Raw genomic sequence first — 26622 nt, 5'->3', positions numbered from 1 at the left:
ATTCACTTCATCAGGGATGGGTTTCCAACTTACTAGCGGCCATTACAGAAGACAGTCTGAAAGCCAAGGGCGATTTTATCGGGTATGTTCATATTCAGAAACGTGTTCAAGCTGTCAAAATAATGGGTGTTATTTAGCAAGATAAAGACCAGGTGTTGATTGTCCTTCCAAGCTTCGCTAACCTTTTCCTTTTTCTTTCTATCGAATGAGGCGGCAATGCAGACAATGCAGTGTTAATGAATACCAAAATGAGATCAGTTTGGTTCAAAGAGGTGTTATTATTATCACATGGCATTTTGTCACATGTAGAGAAGATCATCTTGATGTGATGTATTGAATATGACATTCTCCTTCCAGATCAATTCTTGGTAATAGTGTTTACCAAGCAGTATTTTGCATGTCAAGGATTTACCACATGAGGCGAGAGGGAATCTTAATTGCATCATTTGATACATTTTTATAATGGCTTCTCTGTAGTCATTCTAATATCACAGTTAGTACCCAGTAGTCACTTACGTTAAATTGATAAATTGATGTCTCAAGATGAAATTTTCAAATTAATGTTGAAATTGCTAGAAATGTCACCTTGGCGATGTGACTGTTTTCAGCTACCCATACTGCAGACTTATTTTGTGTTCTATACAATGGATATTTCTGGACCAGTAATTCCAGCAGGTGTTTTGATGAATCATGTAGAACTTTTTGTGGGTACCACCAGCAATAGTATTTTATCTCATATTCAAGGGCAAAATAGAAGATCAACTTATGCTCATCCATTTAGTATGTGGAGTGAAAAGTGTAGTGTTGACCCAAAATAAATCTAATGATAGTTACTTTTATGATACAACTATATTATTTTATTTCAAATATTTCAGGCATTGAGAGTTGTGGATATCCTACCTAACCAGATATTCAAAAGATGAATTACTCTCACTGTTAAAATGAAGTTTGCATGCACCTATATTTATGATTGTGCGAGAACATGGTGACTTATAATTGTAAGGTGTAATCAGCAATGTGTAAGAATCAAACAGTTCCTAACCTATCAAAAAGCAGGCGTTAAAGCTACTGTGGGCCTCGATGAAAATAATATAATACCTCCGCAATTATTTCTCACCAGATACATTTGGTTTATTTGAAAGAGAAATTCAGTGCTCATATAGTGTGTACAGAACAGACACAAAATAGTGACAGTCAGAAACTTGTACATGTGTAACTAGACTGACTTCAGTTTCAGAGAGTTTGAAAGACTTGGATCACATGTAAATTTGGTAGAAACATAGCAAAGTGATAGTGGAAAATACACGATACTAGACTATGTATTGTACATGTTTGTCCAACTCATCCTAACAGATTGCATGCACACCTTCAGCTACTTGAGTTTCACTACTTTCAGTGATTCAGAAGACTAATGTCGTGTCAGTGACAATATAAAGCTAATTGTTTTGAGGAAAAAGCATATTTCTATTACACGGAATTATATTGTCTTGGGTGTGAAGTGCCTTGTAGGCTTCTGAGATCAGGAAGGAAGCCATGTGTTGACTTGATTATGGCATTGTCATTTACCTACATGTACAAAACACGTCATTTTCTATATTAAACAAGGGGTCATGTTATAGCCAAATGGAGTTGTGTGATCCTGTTATTACATGTATTGAGTTAATGAATATTTGTTAAGTAAACAGTGATATCTACCAGAATTGTTCCTTCTGAATTATATGTAATACATAGATTTATTACGCATAACTGAACTGTAAAGATCCAGTGGTGCTGTAGGCATGGTAAATTGTCGCTGTCTGTCTGTCTGTCTGTCTGTCTGTCTGTCTGTACACCTGCCCATCCATCCATCCATCCACCCACCCATCTATGTGACTCTCTGTCAAAAACTCTTGGGCAATAATATTTTGTTGGGATGTTGCTTTTGTTGTCTATAAGTTGTAAATTTGTTCAAGGCAAAGTGATCGGATTAGCGATATGCAAATTAGGTCTAGTTTAGTGATTTTTGGTCAAATATCTGAACTCAGAAACTATTGGACAGGTTGTCCCAATAGCTCAACATTCTAAAATTTGAATCTGTACATTAAGTATGTGTTTGCTACAATACTATTGGCACATTTTTTTTGTAACCTTGAGTGTACTGGCATACGAGAATCATCTCACTGTATTGACAGTGAGTTATATATTAAAAATTATGCTTTTTTAAAGCAAAAACTTTCATTCACACAATTTGATCTCACAATGTCTTTGTCTCAGACAATCTGTAAAAAGGTTACAAGAGTCTGTATAAAGAGAACTTTAAGGAAGGTTTCTGATTCATCATTGTGGTCTTGATGCACGACATTATGATCATAGTTATTAAGATATGAAGACAAAACTTTTAAGATTGTATTGTATATACAGTGTTAGACAATCAACCATCTGAAAGCCCAGGATACAGCGAGTGGAAATATATTGTATGCATCAGAGCGAGAGTTTCTCCTGAACATGAAATTTACCATTCTCCACGCGTAAACACCAAATACAGTCTTACCCTAGACTGGAAACATGAGTCATGGAACACCTGAGGTACATTGTATGTCTCCTAGACATAAACAGGTTTTTAGAGTTTTCAGTAACTTGTACAATATCATCGGTGTTGAATACTGATATTACTACCCAGGAAATCTGTCGTCTGTGCAACTGCTAGAAGACATGAACGTGCTCTTTTTCAGTAAGCAAATTAGTTTTAACCATCTCAATTTTGGTCAAAAACTTATATCTTGAAACTGCACGGTGAATGGGGTTGAAACTTGGTGGAGATGTTTCTGAAGGTGCTGTTCTGCAGTAATTGTTGAATTTGTTTTGACACGATTGGTCCTAGCAACCATGACCACGCCCTCAGCAACAGTGAAATGATGATGCATATTACAAAGATAACAACAGGGATGGGGGGGAGGTCAGTGAATAGATATTCAAAAATTGTATGTAAATATGCCTAGCAACAAGGCCACACCCATAGCAACTGCCAACTATAGTTGTTCTACAGTGACATTGGAGGTATTTTTTTGTTGCTGTACTCGATGGACTATTGGTTTAATTTATTGGCATTTAATAATCAAATTGATAAATCTGTTTGAAATTATCTCAACCATCATGACTGTATGGTATTATTGCAGTTCAGTTTTAATCGATATTAGGTGCACTGTATTTATAGACACCAAGACCACAGGCATTTGAGATCATTATCTAAAAATGAAGTCCTAATAGTGTGCTAAGTACGTGATAAACTTTACTACTATGTGAGCCATGGGTCCCTTCTGGGACGCTGAAAATTGAATTTGAAATCCTGATGGTAATCAGAAAGATTTTATCTGTCTTTGCCAAGGTCAGCAAGTTATCACTGGCATCACATTCGTAGTGACTATCTAGGGATGCCTGTACTTTGTCATATGTGATTATGTATTGACATTCACAGTTTGGAAATTATTAGCCCGTGGAGAAAGGGTCCACTTAACTAGATTGTAAATCTAGACACTGTCTGTCGATCAGCTCATGGCAAAGTAAAAAGTGAATAGTTTGTACTCGTATACTGTTTTATCTGTGTGTGCTTGGATAGAGTGCAATCTTGGTATAGATAATGAAATACTGGTAACAGCCCGAGGGAAGGCATGTAAAAATCATCTCATTATAGCCTAGGTATACTGAAGGAATGAATTGTAACATACAGCATGTGGAATTAAGGAGAACGTGACTGTAGGTCAAACTGAATACTAGTTCAACTATGCTTTACATAAAAGTGCTGTAAGTGAAATGTAATAGACTCAATTTCTGTTTTATTGACTGAAAATTCTGCAGGCATTATATAACAGTTACAGTACTCTAGATGTCTGAAAACTTGAAGCTGTGATATATAAGCGATGATCGCAGAATGTCGCACAAGCTCAACATCATTCATGTAGGTCAAAACCCCCTCCCTCTCCTCTAAACGAACATTCACTAGTCCAACATCATGATGAAAACTGTAGCGGTCATGCCACTACGATCGATATAATGTAAAAACTTGATTATAAACACATTAATATACTACCAGACACCCAAGCACGACATCTCACATTAGAAATATATTTTTATCAACTTATCAACATCTCAGTAGTAAATACAAAAGGTGTTATCATCGAAGGAGTGAAAATTTGGTTAGAAGTGTGAAAATGAAGTTCAGCAAAAGCTTTGATGCCAGGAACCCCTCCTCTAAAATGAATGCAGTTTGCTTATTGAGCCTGTGTAACATTGTGTGATTGTCTCAAAGCTTTGAAAAAGCAATGTATAACAAACTTTCAATACTCGATGTGTGATTTAAAACTATATACTTCTCAATTATTTCTCTGTGCGTTGATATATCAGGGTAATATTGCCTGTATACATGTACTCAGGTGGTAGCCACAGCAATCCAAATACAAATTAATGTTTTTTTTGGCAGTAATTCACTCAAATTCAAGGTTTGAGAACCACATACAGTTTTAGGAAGAGGCGATACTATGACAGAACCCCATGATGGGAGTGCAAGTGTGGCATACTCAAGGTATTTGCATGGGTGCTTGCAGTGTTTTTTGTGCCCCTACTTTCACTAGTGAGTGAAAGTGTAGCTGTAAACACTGCAAGCACGAGTGCAAATACCCCTGAGTACCCACAATGGAACCCACCTGATAGCAGCAAATTTCCATGAAAATCATAAAAAATCAAAAATCAAGAATCATACAGCACACGATCATGCGAATTTGTGAGTAGTGAACGATCATGTTCTCATTTGCATGCAGTTATGCAATAATGTTTTCAGTATTGCACTGCAGTGCTAATACTATTAGTATGTGCCTGCACCAGTGCAAGTAATCTGTGGTACATATTTAATAATAACAATACATGTAGTCTGTTATATGCATAATACCAAGACACCTGAACGATATTGTGTCTAATCAGGATAACAATGACTCATAGGATAAAACTTCAAATATTTGACATCTCTTATTGCCCAAGTTTTTTATCAACTGTGCTATTATTTATGTGATTACAATAGAAAATATATGTGCTGATTTTTAGGTGCGGACCCAAAATTCAATTAGAGTGGATATATTGCACCATACTATGTTACTCTGAGTGTTACACTAATAAGTTTACCTGTGCAGGGTGCACGATGTTGCAAGAAAGTCATTATATGATATCTCACAAAAGAGTTTCAGAAAGTTCCTGTTACTGCTAAATGCAGTTTTAAACTAGAAAACAGACAACTCAAGGTTCTGAAGTAGGGGAATTAACCCAAGTAAAATAACGTAGAAGTGTTGATTTGGTGGGAGCAGGTGTGGATTGCCATTGCCAATGAAATAAACATGACTCACAGATATGAAGGTCAGGTGCAGCAATGTCTATTTCATGTATACAGAGCTGAGAACCGTATATCTGATTATCAACATTAAAATTTCAACATGACATCTCAGTGATATGAAAAGGTCAAGTACAGCAGTGTCCATTTCAGAATTATAACTGTATACAGAGAACTGCATATCTGATAATGAAATTTCAACATTTCATTTTTCTTCTGTGTAAAAAACGGTGATTGTTAAATGTGATAGCTGTTAATGTGATAAACATACACAGTAAATGGAGGTCGCCGTAACCTTGTACAGATACTGTGTTAATTTGGTGAGAGTTGTATTTACTAATGAAGGTATTGTGGTGCAGACATGATTGATGGAGGAATGTAGTTGTCCTCCAAATATAAGTGATAGTATGATTAGTGAAAAGTTGTCAATGTGGAAAAAGTGGTAGAGTTATCAGTAATGAGATGATTGGTCCAACTACATGCACGTATTTTGCATGATGGACATGCATGGTATGGGTCCAGTACAGATTGGGATGAAAATGAGGTGAAAAACATCAGTTGTCTGGCAAGAGCTATCTATAGAAAAAGGTGGTCCAGAACAAAAGAATGAGCTGATGAAATCCTTATGGCTCAACCATGGGAGATGTACGGGGAGATCTTCTCCCCTTCCTTATACCTCCACGGCTCAACTCATAACATGGCACAATGTGAGAACAAGAACAAGGAATTTGCTGAATTTTAGAGACAAACGTATTGACTGAACAGAATCATTTATAAACTCTTTGATTTTTACTGTCAGAATGTACCAAAATAATCTATGCTGTTCACATTTATTGATAAAAGCATTCCGTGAAAATCGATAACTATCTACTTTGAAGTCAGTTATAGTTTGTTTTGTAGTTTGTTTTGTGTCACAGACTGCAATTCAAACTCAAAAGTTGTCAAAGTCTTATTTTTCTATCAAAATATAAGTTTATTGAAAGAGATTTTTTTTTGCTTTACTACAAATATACCGTTCTATCCTGTTTATACTCCTGTGTGTTTTAACCTACATGTATTGATGTGGCATTGAGACTAGAGAGGGCGCTGTCATAGTTGTCAAACAATATTAAGCATTTTGAAAATTATGATGAATATAAAAGTAAAACTTGACACTGATTATCAATTTATCAGGTTATGAGGATTGAGTATTTATTATGGATTTTTTTAATTTGTAGAACAATTTCATCATGGCATCCTACAACTGATACTGCAGGTCTATGTTTACTGACATGGACATGTAACTGTCCCAATCATATCTCAAGTGTCATTCCATGATTTGTCTACTGTGTCTGATGTATATGTATATGTAAATTCTTCTCCTGATTAACTATTGATTTGCGTGGTATGTGAAAACTGAAAATCTTAAAGTTTCAGGGTGTCTGTCACGGTTACCTACATTTGTATATCTCTTCAAAGCTCCACTCTATGTATGATTTACTATATCAAACACTGCAGTCATACCAAAAGCCTCAGTGTTTTGTGATTAAAGTCACCTACCTGACCATCCCAATGAGAAACAATTTAGAAATGGCAACCTCTAAAACTGTAAACTCAAGGCTAAAGATGTATATTAAAAAAATGCTTTTTTGGTATAAAAGAAATTTCAAGATCCAGGAAAATTTAGAATTTTGAAAGTTGAGAAATAAAATTTGAATATCTGAACCCACTGATTAACAATTTAGAAAAACCACTGATGAACTCAAGGTTAAAGATAAAAAAAAAGAGTTTTCAGGGAAATTTGAGAATTTCCAACAATCATGAAAGTTAACATATTTGAACCAGAGGGATATTTGGCACAATGTTTTTAGAAGTAGATACAGTTTTACTGTGACTTACTTACATAGCATATACCGGTGATGAGAAGTTGGTCCAGTCCCCTGAGAAAACTGAGTAAAAAAAACCACTGATTAAAACGTAATGGTATAATTTGATTTCTGTTTGGAAGTCATGAATGAATCTTGATTCAATAAACCCACAGACATTTTCTAGCTATAATTGTGATAGTTTAATACGTGAGGTAGCTATAGTGTGCTGTGGGGAAACAGAACGATTGAATGCCTGCAGGCATTAGCAGCATCATGCAAACAGAAAACGCCTGCAGGCATCGACAAGAGTCGTGTAACCTGGACCCCTTTCACTTTTGTTGGTCTAATCAAATCCATTCCGTGTTGTCTTCATTTGTATCTAGCATGTATTGAAATTCAATTTTTGTGACGGAAGAAAAATGGTGATTTTTAAAGTGGTGTATGTATTGATTGATGAAGTTGAACCTTACTGACGTCCTAGATTGTCTGATGTGTTTTATCCAACTTCTGCAAGCTATTTCACTCTTTCACATTAGAATGTATACAGCTTATAGGTAATAGATTACTAGATGGAATGGGTGTATGTATATACACACTGAGTTAGTTCAATTCAATAGTTTTGTGGTATACAAAGATGCATTTGGGTTTACAACAACATATGCAATTATCGATTTGTGATGGTCTTGCGATCAAGCTGTCCTACTTTCTGTTAGAAGGAGAATTGAATTAGAATCGTGTTTACAAATGTGATTTCATTCATGTACACTGAGTAAGTTAATATGTAGAAACTAACAGTATAAATGACCACGACAGTATATGCACACACACTCTCAAATATGCTTGCTTGCTTGCTTGCTTACTCCTTCAGTTGCTCATTTTGTATGTCTTGTATACACACCAATTACACAAATGCAATCACAAATATAAACATGAATGCAAACATATATTACCACTTACAGACAGACAGTGATGCGCACGCATGCATGCATGCATACATGCACGCATAAAGATGCGTGCGCACGCATGTACGCACGCACGCACGCACACATGCATGCACACAAACATATACGCAAAGGTAAGCAGACAGACAGCCAGACAGACACACAGACACACACACACATACACACATACACACATACACACACACACACACACACACACACACACTCGCTCATGGCAAACAGACAGACAGACAAACAGACAGACAGACAGACAGACAGACAGACAGACAGACAGACAGACTCACTCATGGATAATTGCGTTGATTAATCCCATGATAACAGCTACAATATGTTACCCATTTACAAAATGTACTCTCTGATATTTTCACATTGCATCTTTTGTTTGTGACATATGTGTATATTGTGTACAGTTCAAACTACCTCATATCAAAAGTTACTGTAACAGACCTGATGTCATGAATTTTGAAGTTAAATATTGAATTCTGTTCCTGTTAATAAATTCACAAGAGATTGGCATAATTGTATGATGTCCAACAACTACCAGTTTAACTTATTAAAGTGTGTTTACTCTGTAAGTCTATCTCACATCAAGCTGACATTTCCTCTGTGTATAAATGTCAGAAAAATATGGTGTTCAGTTATACATGTCTCATAAAGTGTGTGTACTTAGCGCTGATGTTAACAACCATACAAAAGAAATTACACGTGTGTGATGGTCATATTATACGACTGTTCTCATTTCAACAACTCTACTTAAAAAGAGAGTGATTTTATAGATAGCAATAAATTGTGCACCAGCAGAGCATGCCGTAATGCTGTATATACGTATCAGCTTTTAAGGTTTGGAACCGTATGACGAGTAATTGTTAAGCATATATAGTAATACCAAATGCTTACTATGCTGTCTAGACATTTCATGTGTGTTGTCACTTCTCTCTGTTTTCTTGTGTAAATATTCACATTTTCTACCGCCATATTTCCTTGTTTGAGGTATTTCATTTAACCGTATGTTTTTTTATGGGTGCAGTGTTGTCTTTTCAAAGAATTAATTGAATGCTTTATTTGATGTACAATAAACAGTTTCAGATGACCGTCAGTCATTTTTTTGCGCAATTAGTAAATTATTTTTGTACAGAGAAACAACCTGGTGGTAGAAAGAGGATTTTAAATAAGTGAAGATGTGGCACAAAAGATGAAAAGATGATGACGTTTCATATTATGCAGCAGTCATTTTAAATTGATTTATCTGATTGTGCTAGCGTACCTGTAATCTTGAATAACTAATGTTACTACACACTATTTCTTATATCCTAACTGCCAATTTTGATTCTTGAATTAGGACAAGTGAAAATTCATAAAATCAAGATGGCAGTTAGGATAGCTGAAATAGTGTAGTACATAGTAGTAGTCCTTCAAGACTACAGGTAGGCTGTGATTGCATGCCAAGAGTCTGGCATAGTAACAGGTGTCATAATAAACATGATATGGTCTCACGGTTATTTGCCATTCTAAACCATATACCTCAGAGGACTATGTCCAAACTGAAGATAATGAAAGTAAGCAATTTGTGAGGATATATTAAATACTGATATTTTTTCTCCTAAAATTTTTTTTTTATTCAAAAAATCTATCTATGGAAATCAACATATATTTGATAATAGATAAATCTGAATCAATCTTCATGAAAATATATCTCCTCCCTTCTATGTATTGAACAATGGTATATCAGAAATGGGGATGGTCCATGCAAACAGAGGGGCAGTTTGTTCAGCAATGAAAAACATTGTTGGAACTATGTAATATATTATATGTCATATTCTGGTTGGGAATGAGATAAAAGATTTCATGGTTTGGCCACTAGGGGTGCTGTTCACAATTTGTATTGAGACAGAAAATGATGGCCATCAGAGTAAGAGTATTGTTACGTTTACAGCAGACATGAAATACTACTTTAATATTCCATGCTGAAGTCGTTGATTTATGAGTGACTACCAGCCAGTAATGAGTACATGTCTAACCTCTACTGTAATGATCTTACACATAGCATTCTTTTACACACATTTTGTTCACTGGTTCATGCACTTCCATACATTCAGTGGAGATGACCAAATTCTACCTTTCACTTTGTCAAGTCTCGGGAGCCCTCTTGCAATCCTTACATGCGAAATTGACATTTGCTTTAAATTATTTTCCTATGAATGTCATTTTCACACTTGGTATTGGTGTTACTCATGGATAACCCATGTTGGTATTCAGATGCATAGAGGTCAAGTTCAAATCAAACACAAATGTCGAGTCATAAGACTTCATGGTACTTCTAGTATTACTCTTTACTGGAAATTGGCTGTATGCATGTGAATCTGAATCTTCACATGTCAGTATAGTATTGTGACATATACTTCTAGATGGTGATGCCATTAGTAACACTGAAGTAAAGCATTTGGTCTATGTGCTACACTCCTTTATAGCATTCATATCAAGTATAAAAGTACACTGTTTCAGTTGGTTTATTTATTTACAAGCCTATAGCATGTGGCCTTTCTGATGCGGTCAATTAGCAAATGAAAGCGTATACTTTTACACTTGATATGGATGCTATAATAATGATTGTGGTACAGACAGAAATCGCTTTACTTTGGTGTTATGGGTTGTATTTCTATGGGCTGTACATGTAGGTTCACTATAGATGAGTTCCTGTGCAATTTTATAATATAAAATAATCTAAACTAGACCTATGATACAAGATTAGGTTTTGGTCATTAAACTTATATGTAACTTCTAGTAATATACTTACTTCAAAACTGGCTGTGTGCATGTGAATTCTTTCAAATAGTTGTCAGCCGTAAGAAGTGCTGTGACAGAGTTTTGGCTGGTGATATTTCTATTGGCTTTAAGTGTACACAGCCAGCTTGCAGTAGGTGAATTCCTGTAAAACTCTATAATACCCTCATAAGCTGCCATAATGATAAGCTGAACTATAAAAACAAAGGTTTGCTGTATGGTAACTCTAGAGGGCTCACTTCATTGCCTGAAATGTTCCTGTTTTGAAATCGTACAAGCAGTTGCTACCATAGATTTTGACATAATGAATTCATTTTTCTCTTTTTTTTATATTAATTTCTTCACAGAGATTGGTTCAGCATATTGAAGCAGCAGCTATGAACCACACGTATGATCCTGACTTGACAGTAAGTTTTACAATAAGTGTATCAATATTCAGAGTTGAGAAATAATGTTCTATAAACAATGCACAATGACATGATACAAAACCATGCATGCCTTTCATGTTTGGATGGCAGATAAAATTAAAATTGATGTGCACTGCTGTCAAAATGCTATTCATTTGAACTGAATATATACATGTACATGTATGTAGAACTATAGAGTGGTCCTTCAACATTTGTTTAATTATGCGAATAAAGAAAGAAAGAAGCCATATGGAAAACAATTGGGGTTGAGGGGGATACTGAAGCTTGGGGATGGGCTGTGGTGGGGATGGAATACCTGAAGTATCCAATGTCCAGTGTTATCATAGGTGCAATGGTAGAAATGGATGTGTTCTTGCTTTGTGAAAGTGCATCAAAAATCTCTTATTCTGACACTCCAGAAGTAACTCAATGATCTGCTAAATGTAATGATTTAGTCAAACAGCGGTTTGATGGAACAGCGCCCTCACAGTTGTAAATTCATACCCTGAACCCAATAAGTGATTCTGAACAGCGCCCTCACAGTTGTAAATGCAAACCCAGAACCCAATCAATGATCCTGCTTATTTCCAAACTAGACGAGATCATACAAACAATAATACCCTGGTACACATTTTCATGGGTAGAAAGGTGTCATCTTGAACATTGTATATCATATAAGCCAAGCTGAACACATTTGAACAAAAAATATGGGATTTATACCCTCTCATTTGTTGTCACGACAACATGTATCTTAGGTAACTTGTATTTTCCTTTGCTCAATGAAAAAAAATATTTGCGAATAATATTTAATGATTGCCATCCTTTCAGTGCCTAGCTGTACTGATATAATGATGTTTAATTTTTACAGCCTGATGATGTGCACTACAATGCGGCCAAAAATTTGAATTTAACGGTCGCCAACAGTACCCAGTTTGGTCAGGCTGTCAATATGACAGCTAGTGTGGTCCATATCCCTACGGATATCTATGATGGAGGTAAGACTGGTTTACTGAGTATCGAGACCTGTTTACACTATAACATTATGTACTCACATCAGTGTATACAGACTTTTACTTAGGTGATATTTAAGTTCATTATTCAGATCTGTGTACACAATAACTGTACTCACACCTCTGTAAGCAGACCTGTACCTATAGATATCTAGTTTCATTATTCAGATCTGTGTAAGCAATAACTGTACTCCCATCTCTGTACACAACCCTGTACCTATAGATATCTAGGTTCAATGTTCAGACCTGTGTATGCAATAACTGTACTCACACCTCTGTATACACAGCCCTGTACCTATAGATATCTAGGTTCAATGTTCAGACCTGTGTATGTAATAACTATACTCACTCCTCTGTACACAGACCTGTATAGTTATAGTATAGTGGTTAACACACAGACATAAAATGTGAATTTTGTCGCTGAGTACATAGGGCACAGATTTTTGTGGATCCATGAGTTTTATCCAAGCTACTTACTACTGACTTATGTGTCCAAAGTATGATTGATTTGTATAACTGTAGGGGTCGCTATTCTGATAAATTCTATGTAACCATGGCAGATCGTAGAGCCATGATAGATTTATAACGTTTGATTTACTCATTTCAGATCCTAGAATTCTGAATGGTATAAACTGGACAAGTGGTTTAGATGAGGTGTTTGTCGAAAACTATAAAAAGGATACAGATCTTATATGGCAGTATTTTGGTAGCAGTGAAGGCTTCATGAGGACTTATCCAGGTAAGCTACCTCAATATCAAACCTATACCACCCCTTTCATCATAACATATTTGTATTTGGGGAAAAGGAAAGATTACTGTCCAATACATTGAAATCCATGCCTTATGAGTTATTAATATTCTGGTTTCTATTAATATTGTGATTTCTATTCCCTTGGGGGAAAAAAAAAAAAAAAAAAAAAAAAAAAAAAAAAAAAAAAAAATATATATATATATATATATATATATATATATATATATATATATATATATATATATATATATATATATATATATATATATATATATATAATATATATATATAATATATATATATATATAATATATATATATAAAAGGAAGTGACGTCGTTGTGCTTTCTATATTACTAGTGGGGTTCTTTTAATTTAAACATGAAGGTTTCCAGTGTTTCAAAACCGATATGTACAAGAATGACTGGCAAAATGAACGGTTGGCGTGCATTATTTCCGCAGACACTGTGTGTATCATTCAGTCTACTGTACCTACAATCCATGTCTTTAAACCACATTTGATTGGCTGAAGGTTGTTGCATCTCATTAGTAATATTTGCATATAATTGATTGTTATGCTACAATTGGACAGCAACAAAGAATAGTGTGAAAGTGTTTACTGGTACATTCAAATCAAAGGTGTAACAATAATACTGGGTTGGTAGCATGGTACATCTCCGAAACCAATAGATAATTTTGCCAGTCATCTTTGGACATATCAACAAAACACACACACACATAATTGGTGTGGTTGGAAAGGGGAGAAAAACAAAATGTTGATGTCGTCTGGAAATAAGGTTGAAATAATAACACTAACTGTTGGTGTGAAAAACACAAGAAATGGACTGACTATAACTAATAGCGAAAGTTGTGGCGATTTGTAGACAAAAATTGAATTTGTTTTTGTTGTATTACTCTACAATGTAGTGTACTTTGTTATTGAGTGTATGCATGATGCTTGCCTTGATGTTAATTCATCTTAAATATTTGTCTACATACAGCGTGAACTGCGCACACATTAATCTCACCCCACTAACTGTAAGTTGCACATAATACCTGCTGTAGGTACATCGCTTGCATGTCCTCCCCTCTATTCTATATTGACTGTTCTGTCCCCTCTCCATTCTTCACCAGTCATTCCAGAGATAACATTCATCCCCCCCCCTCCCCCATTTCATTTGAGCCATTTTACCACTAAACCCAGACACCTTCATCCATCTAATATTTTGTTCGTAAGACCAAAGAGTTGAAAACTATTAAAAGTCGGGTGCCATATTTTGCTACTAGTAGTACAGTTAGTTATTATGCATATGTTTGTCAGTTTGTGGTGGGATATTACCATTTAGAACTTCATCATTTATATTCTCGATCTCCTGTTTCACTGTTCATGAAATCTTGAGTTTCTGGATGCAAAAACATATCTATCAAACCTAATTCTGATTTGTTAAAGTGTGGACAAAATCATATATCAGGAAACCAATAAATGGGGAAAAAATTGATCTTAGGGTGTGAGATCAATAGTTCAATGTAAGATAAAAACTAAATTATTTTACTTTGGGGTGAGTGGGGGGGGGGGGGGGCATTTTGAGCTATTTTGGTTCTCATCCTACAAAAATGGATCTGTTTTGTACCCCTCAATGCAAAAAGAATTCGTCAAAAATTGAAAAATGGAAAAATTTTCTCAATAATAAAGCATCAACAAAAGAACTCAACCAAAATTTATGCCATGTTAAATTTCAAATAAAATTCCTTGAAAAAGACTACTGAGGTGAAAAACTAACACGAAATAAAGGCTGGTTTATGGTCGTTTTACTGCTGGTATGAAAATTGCATAACTATGCCATGGCTAGAAATTGTCAAGATTGTAACTGCAAATGAACTAATACCATATTAACATCTCCCAAATTGTTCAACCGAGTCATAATATTAGTTAGACATATTCCCCATTACACCCCCCCCCCCCTGTTTTTTTCAGTCATTGATAATTTCTGTTCATTTTCCTTTTCACGTAATTTGATATGTTTTATCTTTCCTGGGTACCTTCATCTTTTTCCTGTTCATACTTGGTGGTATTTTGTGTGTGACACTGACCACTGTGACTGTTCACCAACACAGCTGCGCATTCCAACGTTCGCATAGACTACGATGCTAGATCTGAAAACTGGTAAATGGTGGCAATATCTTGTTTGTTTATTTGTTGGTTACATATTTCATCATCACTTTCACCCACACCCTGTTTTCGTTCTGTAAACTGTTTGTCTGTAACTCTCTCAAACATTCGTGCATGAATCCACACACATATCAACCCCCCCTGTTTGAATAATACACCAAAGTTTCAGAATTCAGATAAATTTTTTCTGAATTATTTTTTGCATATTTAGTCTTGTCAAAAGAAGTTTACAAATTTCGCTGAATGGCTGCAGTAGACCAACAACAAACAAAAATAAAAAATACTCAGACATAAAAACATAGCAAAATGTGAAGAAGATGCTATATTGTTATTGAACTATGATTAATACTAAATACAAAAGATTAACTGGGAATACTTGATAGAGGTGTATTAGACAGACAGGGTCTGACATGAACATTGTCAGATTGTTGTGTTGTGTTGTGTTGTATTTTACAAACCATACATCACATATCAAACGTACTAGAATGTCGTTATCCCTCTCTACAACTGCTAGCACATATATGGAGTCTCGGTCCTAACGCAATAGACCAATACGATGTACGACGGCGTGGCTGGTAAGTACAGATGTATGACTTCTCGTGAAACTGTATCTCTCCTTCTAGAGATGTACAAATCTCACTGTAGTTGGTCGGATTTTATAAAGTGCACAATATTTATCAACTTCCCTCAGTATGTGTAAACATGTGTTTAAATGCTGTAAAAACTCCCTACGTTTTAGTCTGGTGTCCTGTTGGTTTCGTTGTGTTCTGTCTTTCGTGGATGGTTTCTTTTATCAACAAGTTATTCAACCAGTTGTGTGTAAAGTGAATTATCAATGTGTGAAAAGTGAGAATTTTTGCATGTTAAAAAAGAAAATGAATTTAGCTAATCAAATTGAGAGGAATATGCTTTGCTATTAGAAGCATGTGATGATATTTAGTGCACTTCTAAATCCTGTGTATAGTAATGCATAGCATGTTAATTAATGCCCCCCAAATTGAATTAAGCAGTTTTGAATATGTATGTTACAGTGTTGCTGTAATCAATTAATGAGTTCAATGGAAAGCTCCCTCTAGTGGTGTAGTCATGTAAATGAATGAACTGTCTACCACAAGGCCTAAAAAAAATAATTGTTTGGTTCCATTTACCTGACCCCCACCTAGTTTTTCACTGCCGACCCTAAACTTTTTTTTATGTACTCAAGAAAAAAATAATAACATTGCAAAAATTGTGAAGTCTCTCGAGAAATAGTGGATACGGAAACTGACATCAACCTAAAAAGACAATATAAAACTATTCTTCCAATCTGTAATGGCTGTACATCTGATGGGAAGAAATAAACAACACAGAGACCATTTGGAAAACAATGGAAAACCTGAACTAGACACTCACACATCAAAGAAAAAATATATAATAAAATAAATTAAAAAATCTACCTACCCCACCTATTCTAAAATTAAGCGTAATTGGAACCACACAGTTGTTTTATTAGGCCTAAGAGTGACAGTTCATTTTTTATATAATGACCGTATAACACTAGAGGGCGCTATTTGTTGTCAAGCTATTATATGATTACCCATACTGCTTGAAGAATACATTTTTATTATCATATGCACGGAATATATTTATCTGGGTAATAAGGTTATTTTAACTCTTGTTCCTTTAACATGGGGACATACTATACTAAAGTCTGTTGCCATGGTAACATATTGTAAGGATGTATGCTTTCTGATATCAGAGGCAAGTTTATTTGGATCTCAATGGCAATACATAGATATTCAGAAAGTAATGTGATGCATTCAATAGCACTCATAAAATTGTGAGGTTTTTTTGAAAATTTAAAAAAAGATTGTCTCTGTATTTTGGATAGCATACATTTGGATGTAAGTGAATGTTGTATTTGGTGGTAAGCTGGTCCTTAATGAAATGGTTTACTGTCCTCGTGTTCAGAAGAACAACTAATACCCCCCCCCCCCCACCACCATAATAATATGGCACAGTAGCATGCTGTTATCTAAATGAGCAAAAACTCAGAAACAGAGTTTGTTGTTTGTTGTAACTATCACAGAGTTAGATATATAAATTATCACTTTCATAAACTTCCAAAAAAAAAATCATATATGTTTTGTTGTTTTACTTTGAATGTTTTTGATACATTGAGATAAAGGAGGGCCTTGCATCACCATGTGAAGGTGAACCATTTTAATTCCGAAACATGAATGCAGTAGATATGTTGTTTTCAAACAGGAATACGAGTGAAGTAATGGAGTTTGAGTTACATATGTGAGATGGCTATATCCAATTTGCCAGACAAGATATACACACTCAGTCAATACCTTGTATTCCTAAATAGACTGTAAAATATGTCATGTTGCTTTGCCCTCAACCGGCCTCCTCTAGGTTGACCGATGTGTGAGGGCGCCCCGTTATGGCATACATTACACTCAAACTAATTCCAACAATACACCTGTTGACATTGGTTACATATTTATATAGAGATCTATTTTCATAATGATATCTGTGTTGTATGTAACTAGTGGAGTTAGGTAACTATCTCTTTCATCAACTTCCAATGACAATGTATGCACAGTATATAGCTAGTGGAGTTCTAATAGGTAGGTGCTGCTTTCCTAAACTTCCAGTCAAAATATCTGATGTACTGTACACTGCTTATGGAGTTAGGTAAATTATCACAGATAAACTTCCAATGAAAATGTATGCACGTTATGTAGCTAGTAGTCTAGAGTTAGGTAGGTTCTGGTTTCCTAAACTTCCAATCAAAATATCTTATATATACTGTACTGGCATTGCTAGTGGAGTTAGGTAATTAGTATCATAAACTTCCAATCGAAATGTATGTATTGTATGTAGCTAGTGGAGTTAGGTAATCATTACTTTTGTAAACTTCCAATCAAAATATCTTATATATACTGTACCGGCGTTGCTAGTGGAGTTAGGTAATTAGTATCATAAACTTCCAATCGAAATGTATGTATTGTATGTAGCTAGTGGAGTTAATAGGTAATCATTACTTTTGTAAACTTCCAATCAAAATATCTTATATATACTGTACCGGCGTTGCTAGTGGAGTTAGGTAATTAGTATCATAAACTTCCAATCGAAATGTATGTATTGTATGTAGCTAGTGGAGTTAATAGGTAATCATTACTTTTGTAAACTTCCAATCAAAATATCTTATATATACTGTACCGGCGTTGCTAGTGGAGTTAGGTAATTATCATTAACTTCCCATCAAAATGTATGTACTGTATGTAGCTAGTGGAGTTAGGTAATTATTACTTTTGTAAACTTCCAAGCAAAATATCTATGTGCTGCTGTACTGTACATGGATAGTGGAGTTAGGTAATTTTCACTTTCAGAACCTTCCAATAAAAATACCTTAGTACTGTACATTGCAAGTGGAGTTAGGTAGTTATTGCTTTTCATTCTGGTATTCTATATCTATACATAAATAATGGCAGTCATCTTTGATGAAAATATCAACTTTACAAAACTTATGTAATGCAGAATATTCATTCTACACACACACACACACACACACACACACACACACACACACACACACACACACACACACACACACACACACATGCATGCACGCACATGCGCAGACATGTACGTACGCATGCACTTACGCATGCACCGCACGCATCATTGATCAGTCATATATATTATGTTCTTTATGTCAATATCAACTCATTATTTATGCATAGTTTTGAAATGTATCGCATTGTGAAGTGTTTACTTCCGTCAGTGATAAAACAATATTGTTAGGAAAACATGGTTGTTAGGTAGTCCCTGGACAAACTTACTCACTCTTTCCATGCAGAACCTACTGAAAGTAGATATGACCTCGTTGGGTTATTATTGTCACAATAAAGCTTGGCAGTTTCAATAGACTGCTATGTACAAGATCGTCAGTTGTCAATTACGGCACCCAAGCAGAAGGGCTTCTCATTGGAATTCATCAATAGGAGACACCAAGCATAGATTATGATTTTTACTAGCATAATAAAATCTACTCGGCATCAGAAAGTGTGCTTATTTTCCCATTCAAAGCAGTAATTGAAAACTTGCCATTGTGTATATTTCATTAAAAAATGAAAAAAAACCCACCTCTTTTGTATATGCATGTAGAATAATATTCTTTAGTGAAGTCTGTGTTGTGTTCAAAGCCTCAGGCTAGAATGGCTTTAGATAGCGATCACAGATGCTATCACACTTTCTGACGTTTTCTTCACATTTCACAATCGTCTATTTTAGGTAGTTTCCTAGATACGTGTCTCCTCTAAGTTTAAAGTCACCTGGAGTTCATTTTGAATTGATAATTTTGTAACATAATTTCTCTATTAAAATGTAAAGTTATTTTGGAGTTCATTTGGAATTGACAATTTTGTAACATAATTTCTCTAGTAAAATGTAAAGTCATCTTGGAGTTAGTCATTTCGAATTGAAAATTTTTGTAACTTTTTGCCTTGAAGTTGCTAGTTCATTTTGAATTGACAATTTTGTAACATATCTCCTCTGAGTTGATGATTTTCCCTACATATCTTCTCCAACTTTAAAGTCACCTTGGAGTTCATTTTGAATTGACAATTTTGTAACATATCTCCTCTGAGTTGATAATTTTCCCTACATATCTTCTCCAACTTTAAAGTCACCTTGGAGTTCATTTTGAATTGACAATTTTGTAACATAATGTCTCTATTAAAATGTAAAGTCACCTTGGAATTCATTTTAAATTTCCAATCTTCCTGGGTTTTTTTTATGGAAGAGTTTTGTTCTGGTGACCTTGGTATTATTAAGCTGGAATGACTTGATATGCAATTTATAATTATAATGAGGTGCATAAAGTTCATTTACAGTGATATAATTATTCTGACACCAATTATGTTAGTAATTATTGCCCCATTGTAATGTTGCTGGTTTTTATAATTAGACAATCATGTCGGCATTACAACTCTTAAATTAATGATTTTTTTTTTTAAGCGAGTGTAAAATTGCACTTTTGATGTTCAAAACTAGAAGCTATATACTTAATGAAGTGTAATCAATTTTTCAAGATAGCTGGCTTATTACCGAGGCAAGTTTTTAAATTCAGCGTGCACAAGTAATTGATCGTTAGTGTGGTGTGTTTTCTATGTAGGCAATACTAGACACACGAGGGAATGTAAAAGATCATAATCTACTCATGGCCATTTCAAAGCTCTTTTCGGCGTGTTAATCAGTTTTCTAAGGAAAATCAACCACATAGGAGCAACGTAATCCCAAAATGAAATGGTTCAAACGTTGCATTTTTTACAGTTTTCTAATAAAGAAATGTTGCCCATATATGGCAGTATAATCCAAAACGAAAGATCAATCCGCTGCATTTTTATAGTTTTCTAGGAAGTTTTGACCAGATATAGCAGTGTTATCCAAAAGTAAAGGTCGAAATGCAGCAGCCTTATCCAAAATGGAAAAGTCAAACTGCCATTTATTTTCAGAGTCAGTCTGGACACTATTTATTATCCACATTGACTTTACAAAATAGCAGTTCAAGTGTTCCATTTTCAGATTACCACTTTGTATTACATTTCAAGTGTTCCATTTTCAGATTACCACTTTGTATTACATTTTGAGTGTTCATTTACAGTCATGTAAATGTACTATGCTTAAAAAACATTACAAAATGTTCCTGAAGTTATCATCTTTTCTAAACAGTGTCATAAAGATTCCACAATTTTCTTTTTCTTTTTGAAATTAAACAAAAATAAATAGATGCAGTCATCACTTTAAATAATTGTACTACTATACACACATATGGCACTTTACTGAAATAGCTTGTGATAATTTTTTAAAATTTTTAGTACAAACTGTTATATATGTTTAGTATTTTTCGTAAGACCAGCCACATTGTTTTACTAGCAATCTTATACGAAAGTGTCAATTTCTTGTCTGTCCAAGATAACAAATGCGTCCATGAGGATGACTATTAACCGAGACAAAATACTTGTTAGCAATTAGAATTCCTAAAGAATCTTATTATCTAGTCAAAATGAAATCAAGAAAAAGATAAAACGTACTGCTCAGCCTTTAAAATTGAGTTTAACGTAGTTCTCAGAATGTGCTTCTCAAATGTCTGTTTATGACATGCTGCGTTACTCTCAGAGGAACAGCAGCATATTTAGTGAATCTTGAGACATTGTTGATTGGTATTCTAGTCAATATAGAAATGATAGACTCACCGATAACACACTGAGACCTGGGATTTATATAACGATATGATTATAGAGTAACTGCTTGCATAGTTGTTAAGACTGCCAGGGTTCCTCTTCCATCATGTAACATGTTCTATGATTGTATTCCTGAAAGTAGAAAAAAAAACCACGTTTTATTTCGTCTTACTGATCAAGGAATGAACGTTATAGAAACTAACACTTCAATACATAAATCAACAATGTACTGTTTCAAGAAATACAGCTGTTCATTTCATCAAATTTATTTTTTTTAATTATTCACTAAAATGACCACAATTTGTTTCCCTGATTAATAATACTGTGTACATCAAGGAATACATTTATATAATAATAAATTAAATATGCCGTGATATAATATATAGAAATGAACAAACACAAAAGAGATTGAGACTTATTTTTACATCTCCATTCTCAAAGGAAAGATAAATTTCACATAGTAGGAGTGATGAAGGATGTATCCCAGGGCAACCATTTAATGTTACTCAACACGTTTTTTTACTGGACGCCAGAGGATTGCAATGCATCATTTCAAAAGGTCAAAGATTCAAAAAGACAAGTTTTGAAGTTACAAATATCCTCAAAGTTTGTACTTTTTCTTAAAAGAACACTTTGTTACTGTTTGGGTGTCTGTGATATCCTGATAGTTAGTACGAAGAACACTTTGTTACTGTGACTGTACTAAGTAACCACATTTTTCTTAACGTTTGGTGTCTGTGGCAACAAAACTTTGTCTGTGATATCCCAGTAACTTATGTTTATATATTCTAGACTAGTATCTGCTGGCATGAGTCATTTCTGTTTCAATGACAGAGTAATTGCATAGATAAGTAGATAAAGTGTCTACCTCAGTTACAAAAAGAGACTGCAGGTATCTTATGGTGCATGGCTTGTCACTTGAAATTTCTTGTCCTTTGTATCAAATATATATAATGCTATATTTACAAAATTGCTCAATTACCTCGAAATTATTACCATTGCATGGTGTGTATTAAATGACATTTGCTGGACAGTAATCAATATGACATCAAAGACATATTTCTTTTCTCTCTTTAAGTATCATAATTTCAATAAATTAATATAATGATCAATTTGTCCCGTATAATTTTGTGAAATTTATGGACAAAATTTAATGTGTGAGCATTGATTGCATCACTTTGATCTGATGACTGGCATGATAGATGTAAGATTATATTTACATTGTTAGAACTTGTAGTCGTTATGATTGAATCTTTGAACGGAAATTTAATGAACACAGCAATAAAAGTAATTTTCAAAATATTTGGCATTACATCATGTCATATTTTTACCGTCCATGTTATTAAAAATAAACAGAAATTCAGAAAATTCATCTTTTAATCTGGACATGTATGACTACAAACGTATACATGTATATAACATTACTTAAAACAGATATCGTACATATTACATTAAAAATTGTCATTACACTTGATTAAAAGCATGATCACTCACTGATGAAAGAATCCGATCAACGTCTGGTGTCACAGTTGAAAACTGAAATTGCAGACAGAATAAAAGTTTTTGTGGAAGTTTCTGTGTGCTCATGGTACTGTTAACCTGTGACCTGAGGGAAGTTTTTTCTATTAAGTAGGCATTAAAAGGATGGATAGCATACGGGCATATCTGTTTGAATGTTCAAAATGAAACACTTAGAAATGTGTATTTATCTAGATTTCATTTCAAAGTTTTGTGTCATGAGAGAACATTTGAAAATAATCTAAGTTTGTGTAGAATGTTGGATTGACAGAGGTTGATATATTTGATTTATTTAGCAAGTCCGTCGATAGATAGTGGTTTGTCATTTAGCAAGTCCCTCTATTGAGAGTGGTTTGCCATTTAGCAAGTCTATCCATAGAGTTGTTTGCCATTTAGTGAGTCCGTCGATAGATATTGGTTTGCCATTTAGCAAGTCCATCTATAGAGAGTGGTTTGCCATTTAGCAAGTCCATCCATAGATAGTTGTTTGCCATTTAGCAAGTCCATCCATAGAGTTGTTTGTTATTTAGCAAGTACATCTGTACATATTTGTTTGTCATTTAGCAAGTATGTCTATAGATAGTTGTTTTCCATTTAGCAAGTCCATCCATAGATTGTTGTTTGCCATTTAGTGAGTCCGTCGATAGATAATTGTTTGCCATAATAGCAAGTCCATCTGTACATAGTTGTTTGCCATTTAGCAAGTCCGTCTATAGGTAGTTGTTTGTCATTTAGCAAGTCCGTTCATAGACTGTGTTTTTTATTAATTGACGGGTAGATGCTTTAAATATTGACCAATACCCCCATAGTAAGTATAACACATCCATATTTCAATGAGCCGAGTAACTGACAGTGTTGGCTTAAAATCTAATGTGTTTTTGTCATTAAAGCCATTAACTCTGACATTTGAGAGACACTGATGTCTCTAGAGATGTTAGAAGTTGACAAACTGTATTATTATATCCAGGACTTGTGTACTGGTGTGAAAATGCGATGGTCTAAGGAGAACTATGTACTGTTGTGTGCTAATATAACTGTCTAGACAAAGCACGGAATGATAGACATATAGATAATTACTACAAAACTGATGTCTTCTGACACTGATGCATCTGTATTGTATAATATGCACATTACCCAGGTTAGCAGTATTCATTAAAACAGCCAGGCTGAACGATAAGAGAGTTGGCCGTATTTCAGCTGAAAATGAGCCATGTTTAGATTACGCAAATATTCTTTAAATGTTTACCTGACCATTTATGAGCTGATGGATAGTATTCTGGAATGTTTAAGTGTTGATTTAAGGTTTTCACTCACTCATGCATCAGTGCATCAAGTGTTTTGTTTCCATGGTTTCCTGTCATTATCAAGGATGGAGAGCTTCTTCAAATTTCTTCCTATGTGTGTGGCGTTTTTTAGCAGTTTGTTTTCCGTCATGGCCAGGATGTCTTTATTAGTGTCTCAGATGGATGAAAAATGAAATTGTCAAAATTCATGACACATTAATTACTCAATTGTAATGGAGGAAATATACACATAGAAATCAGAAATGTTTCAAATTGAGTTTTATATACTAGGTTACCTGATAGTTATAGTACAGGTCCTCACCCGTCTATTATTATTACTGCTGACAAAGTAACTGATGGGTTTACCCAAAAGTGTCCTGTGAAAAACATTAAATTGGCCAGGACCCGTAAAATACTTATACTTTGAATTTGATGAGTTTTTAGGTTTTCATCCAGAATGTCAACCTTATTACCTACAGCCCTGTTACGCACCCTTGTATACTCACCCATTATCCTGTTAATGAACAAATTCACTATAATCCCATCCCGCATATCTCGGCCAAATAATGCGATATTTTCACCAAAAGTTCAGCATGACAAGAACCCATACTGTAACAAAGTTACAGCAATTATTGCAGGTTTGACCTGCTGCGAACATCAGCATTTTCTACTATAGCTCTGGTATATTTACAGGTTGTCACATTAATGAACAAATTCTATATAAAAAAAAACACTTTCAGCACAAATCACTTTGTAGTAGGTCAGAGAGTTTGTCTTTGGATAGTGTAGGTACAGAGCTAGAGGTACCTTGTGCGAGACCTGAATGACAGGTGCAGACTTAGGCATGTGCATTTACAAGTTGGTGGCATTGTGACAGTTTACAAGATGGGGACAGTGTCATTGATAATGTGCAAAGTTTCATTCACAGTTAAAGTGTTCGCAAAACTTTTCTTTGTGTAAAAAGTGTCCTGTTAGCTGAAAAAGTGTCCATTAAATGAAATTGAGAGCACAGTTGAAGCAATGGGGACAAGACAGAGGGGAGAATAGCTAGTTTTATTGACAAATTTATTAATCATTTTCATCGAAACATGAGAGTTTTTGAATGAAGATAGGGAAATTTCTTAAACTCATAAATTTTTTGTGTGATATAGAATCATGATGGTCACTTGGTTAGAAGGGCCAGCTCTTAATTTGCATATTGGCATTTGTTCACCATTCATTACCATCATTTGTTTGATTGGTCAAAATCTATTGGCAAAAAATGAACTAGTAAGTACAATTTATGCTTTACATATAAATCATTATGGAATTATGGAAATATATGTATTTAGGTCTTGTAACCTCGATATGCACAAACGTTTCTGATTTTGATAGTTTTAAGACCTTTTGTGTCATTCTGATGTTTGTTTTTGCAATATATGATCACTTAGCAAGCATGTCAATTTCTCTTTGCTGACTTCCTTGTTTTATTTTGAATGAGCAGTGTACAAAGTAGCGTTACTGACAGTGTTATTGTTGAATAGCTTGTGGTGTTTCCATCAGTCATGAAAGAATACAACACAATGCCTACAGCTATTCACTTCTCAAGGAAACCCTAATCAATCATTACATAGAGCAAACTCATTATGTTTGTATAACAGTATACTAGTCTCGATTACCCAGATTGTCACTGCTAGGGGGTTCTACTACAAGACTACCCAGATGAGAGTTTGGAGAAATCTACTCCAAAGTCGCCCGCACCTGAAGTCATACTGTAACAGTACATTTCTTCAGTTCCTTGAGACATTATAACATGTCGCAAAGGTACCTGGATCATTCAACCTGCAATGTTGGACGTGAAGTATTCCCCAGCATGCATCGCTCTGGGAAAGAGATCCAGTACAGGCGATTGTGATTACATTCCCCCAGACTCAGTTCAGTCAGGGTGGTCTCATAGTTGATCCCCAGTGGTGAGAGTCTGGGTAACTGAGACTAACAGCTATTATACTTTGGTGATGGCATTAAAGTTGGCAGATATAAAGCTGTTCAACAAAACTCCAACCCATTCTCATTTAAAATCAAGAAAAATTCAAAATATGAAAACTTAACTTTGGCTGTACATTGTCTTCAAGAAAACTCAAACCCATTCTTCAGTTAAAATTCAAGAAGGAAATAAATCTGTTCCTACCATGCAAATTTTTGTAGAGATCAATGTAATCTTAAAATTTATCCATTTTAAAATTCAAAATGGCCACTGAATCCTGTCTATTTCCTTGAAATGAGAAAGTGAAACCCCACATTTCTTTTATTATTGCAAAAGCAAGCTT

General features: G+C 34.6%; 1 protein-coding gene across 1 annotated transcript in view; it reads left to right on the top strand.

Annotated features, from left to right (window-relative positions):
• The window catches only part of LOC144441426 (voltage-dependent calcium channel subunit alpha-2/delta-1-like), a 158146-nt gene that overhangs the window by 68401 nt on the left and 63123 nt on the right, over positions 1-26622 (top strand). The window contains exons 4-7 of the mRNA XM_078131033.1: positions 11291-11350; positions 12219-12345; positions 12968-13099; positions 15794-15854. Coding sequence (XP_077987159.1) covers positions 11291-11350; positions 12219-12345; positions 12968-13099; positions 15794-15854 — 380 coding nt within the window. The remainder of the gene's footprint in view (positions 1-11290; positions 11351-12218; positions 12346-12967; positions 13100-15793; positions 15855-26622) is intronic.

The sequence above is a fragment of the Glandiceps talaboti genome, chromosome 1, assembly GCF_964340395.1.
Source record: "Glandiceps talaboti chromosome 1, keGlaTala1.1, whole genome shotgun sequence".
Classification (NCBI taxonomy): domain Eukaryota; kingdom Metazoa; phylum Hemichordata; class Enteropneusta; family Spengelidae; genus Glandiceps; species Glandiceps talaboti.
The sequence above is the reverse complement of the archived record's forward strand: the minus strand, read 5'-3'. Positions and strand labels throughout refer to the sequence as shown.